The sequence below is a fragment of the Phalaenopsis equestris genome, unplaced genomic scaffold (assembly GCF_001263595.1).
Source record: "Phalaenopsis equestris unplaced genomic scaffold, ASM126359v1 Scaffold216820, whole genome shotgun sequence".
Lineage (NCBI taxonomy): Eukaryota > Viridiplantae > Streptophyta > Magnoliopsida > Asparagales > Orchidaceae > Phalaenopsis > Phalaenopsis equestris.
The window spans coordinates 35080-38490 of record NW_018235410.1 but is presented as its reverse complement, the minus strand read 5'-3'; the positions used below and the strand labels follow the sequence as shown (position 1 = coordinate 38490).

Sequence of the window (3411 nt, the reverse complement as noted above, 5' to 3'; positions counted from 1 at the left end):
AATGTGTGATATATAATTAGAATTTTATATATATTCCAAATGTTGTTGTGAAAAATTGTGCTGAGATGAGGAAGGATTTATTTTTTTCATGCTATAAATTTTCGATGGTTATCTTATAGTTTTCTGCTCATTTATCATACGATCTGAAGATTTATAATCGTCGGTTACAAAACAGATGGTTAATCAATAGTCTTGTGACAGGCTATTGATAAAGAAAGCCAATTCCGCTGGTCAATCAACCTGTGAACTAACCTGAGAGCAGCCGACTTCTTCATGCTATGATTTTTCGACGACATCTAACTGTCAATGTATTATTGGTGGTCAACTAATTGTTAAAAAATAGATATTTTCTGTGAACTAACCTGAGAGCAGCCGACTTCTTCATGTTATGATTTTTCGACGACATCTAACTGTCAATGCATTATTGGTGGTCAACTAATTGTTAAACAATAGATATTTCATCGATGAGGTCTGACGACTTGTAATCGTCAGTTATTTTATCAATGATAACTATTGGCTTATCGACAATTTTATTTTTGGCATAAACATACGGGTACTTTTGGTCGGTAAATTATCGCCAAATAGAAGCCACCAAAAGACCACCGGATAAATCGTAAAAAAAAAACGCCAAAATTTAATTTATGATGATTTTCTGATATTTTTCGATGGTTAGGATAGTTGAAAAAAAGTCTAAATTTGTGTAGTGATTTCGATTGGCTCGGACGGTCAAGGTTGCCTCCTATGTTCTGTGCAATTTTCTTGTAGTATATATTTGTGGAATGGCTTGAACTACACTGATTTATCGAGGGGCCAAATAGCTCTTACGGCTATTGGGCGAGGGTTTGCGCTCTAGCAGTCATACTTGGTATAATTTGAGGTTAAAGTGTGAGTTGCGTGCTCTATTTGACGATTTCGTTTAGTCAATCTTGGAGCCTAAATATATATCTATATAAAAGCATCCGTTGAAGGGCTCAGAGGCGATCGCACTGCGCCGGCCCAAACGACAGTTTCTCCTTCTTCAGGTCATAGACGACGTTCATGTTCTGCTGGTAGAAATTGCCAATGATGTTTGTAGAACTTGGTTCCGTTTCTTCAATCATCACGCACAACATCCTCTCCTTCGCATCATACACAACATAGTTCTCTCTTGGCAAGTCCATATCCGCTCCCTTGAAGTGAAACACCAGCTTTGGGATTTCCAACGATTCCGGCGAGAAGCCCCTCCTCGGCGTATCGAAGCAAAGCTCGTAGTCGGCCGACAGCGTGTCTTCCGACACCGGCAGCTTGATTGCCGACAAGAACGCTTTCTTCACAGCCTCGAACACTTCCGTTATCAAATTCGTATTAAATGTTCCCGAGTCGAAGATGGTCCCGCCGCTCCCGTCCTTCTTCCGCGCGAAAGTATCCGGCCCGAAAGGAAGCCGGGCTGACCCAACCGTTATGCCTTCAAGAGAAACATAGTAGAATATATCATCTTTTAAGAGCGGGGTGGAGTGGACCGGGCTGCCCGTCACTGCGCCCAGGAACAGGGGACTTCGCTTGGTGTTCTTAGGGATGTATGGAATGAAGCAGTAGGAGAAACGGGTGATGCGGAGCTGAGACACGAGCGACTCCGCACTCCGGCCGAAGCCCGCAGTGCCGGATGAGCTCGCCATACTGCCCTGATTTGCCCTGGCGCAGCCTATGGCGAATCGGGGCACGGAGAGCGGCTTCTCCGAGGAATAGCGGAACGTGGCGATTTCCAAACCGATGTAGCCGATGGTTTCGCTGCCGTCAGCGTAGCCATAGTCGAAGTGGCACTCCGGGTTGGTTGAGCACTGAGAGGCGTAGTCTGAGCCAAGAACGCTGCAGTGCTTGCTGGAGCAGGAGAGCTTGGTGAAAGTGGAGGATTTTTTGGGGTCAAAGAGTGGGACGGGCTGCTTTAGGCAGTTGCGACAGGGCTTGCACTGGGTCCAGACGAGGGAGCTGCCTGTGTCGACAATGAAGGGCAAGTACCGGGGCGGAGTACCTATGCTGAAATTGATGAGGTACTCGCCTTCGTACCGATTTTCAGGGCCCCAAAAAACTGGTGCTTGGGCTTTACTGTTACGGGCATGAGCATGCCGGGCAAGGCGGGTCTTGCTTCTTGCGGCGGCGCGGCGAAGGAATTCGTGGACGGTCAGGTTGAGGCCGGCGTCAACATGGGTTAGGTCTAGCCGGAGGCTGAGTTCATTTGTGGGAGATGGAGAGGTCAAGGAAGGAAGCTGGAACGTTGTTAAGAAGAAGAAAACGAGAATACAGTTACTGAGTTCCATGAGAATGCTATTGACGGTTGTTGATATATCAACTATATATAGGCGAAAGACCATGCGGCCTACTGAGAGCAGTCAAAAATATTTGTTCCCCATCAGCATCTGTTCGCTTCTTTTAAGTAGCTCCTTTCCGTTGTGCAAACGAATTAAACATGAATAAATTTTTAAAAATCAAATTATTAAACAAGCCGAACACAAATGAATCTTTGTTCACTTGTGCTCGGCTGGTTTTAGCTCGAAATAAAAAAAAAAAATTATATATTTATTAATATAAAAATAAATTACATATAATATTTATATAATAATATATAATATATATTTATATTTAAGTTTAAATCATAACAATTCGTGTGATAATGTGGTAGTGTTTTCTTTTGCATATAATTGGTCCAGGTTTGAATCCAATGTTTTACATCTATTTTTTTTAATTTAATTTTAAGTAGCCGAACACGAACACGAAAATTTAAATCGAGCTGAACACAAACACACAATTCACGAGCCAATTTCGAACATGAGCCGATTTCGAACACGATCATAAAACAAGCTAAGCCTGAGCTCGCTCAAGCTCGACTCGTTTACAGCCCTACGCCTACTGGTTCGCATGACTTTATTTTTTTGTTATTATTATTATTATTATTATTTTGTTAGAATTTTGTTAAGTTGAATATAAAATGTTTAAATTTGTAATCTTAAATTGGGGAAGTACAGACGATCATAAAACAAGCTAAGCCTGAGCTCGCTCAATATTTACTTGTAATATTTTTTCCCAATTATTTACTTGTAATATAATCAATTATTTACTTGTAAATTTTTTCCCAATAAAAACCCTTCTTGATTTCATTAAGAAAAATTTAACAAATGACGCTCATACAGTTTTTTATGTGTAAAATATAAATTTTAATTTAATTTCTGAAAGCTAATATTTGATTAAAATAGAATTTAGATTGATTTATGCTATTTTTTATGTGTAAAATATAAATTTGGATTTACTATTTATTTGTTATGTTTCTTTAAAAAATAACAATGTTATAGTTCTTCCTTCCTTAAATTATTTTGTAGACATATTATTTTTGAAAAATATTAAAGAAAAAATAGATACATATTAGATGATTAGGACAAA

General features: G+C 39.8%; 1 protein-coding gene across 1 annotated transcript; it reads right to left on the bottom strand.

Annotated features, from left to right (window-relative positions):
* Positions 1-450: 450 nt before the first annotated feature.
* Positions 451-2319, bottom strand: LOC110037208 (aspartic proteinase nepenthesin-1-like). The gene has a single exon (XM_020741799.1). It carries the CDS (start codon positions 2292-2294, stop codon positions 972-974), a length of 1323 nt encoding a protein of 440 aa, XP_020597458.1. The 5' UTR covers positions 2295-2319; the 3' UTR covers positions 451-971.
* Positions 2320-3411: the final 1092 nt, after the last annotated feature.

Bases quoted from the DNA above. Each gene is read 5' to 3' on its own strand.
- LOC110037208 (XM_020741799.1), bottom strand. From the start codon at position 2,294: ATGGAACTCAGTAACTGTATTCTCGTTTTCTTCTTCTTAACAACGTTC.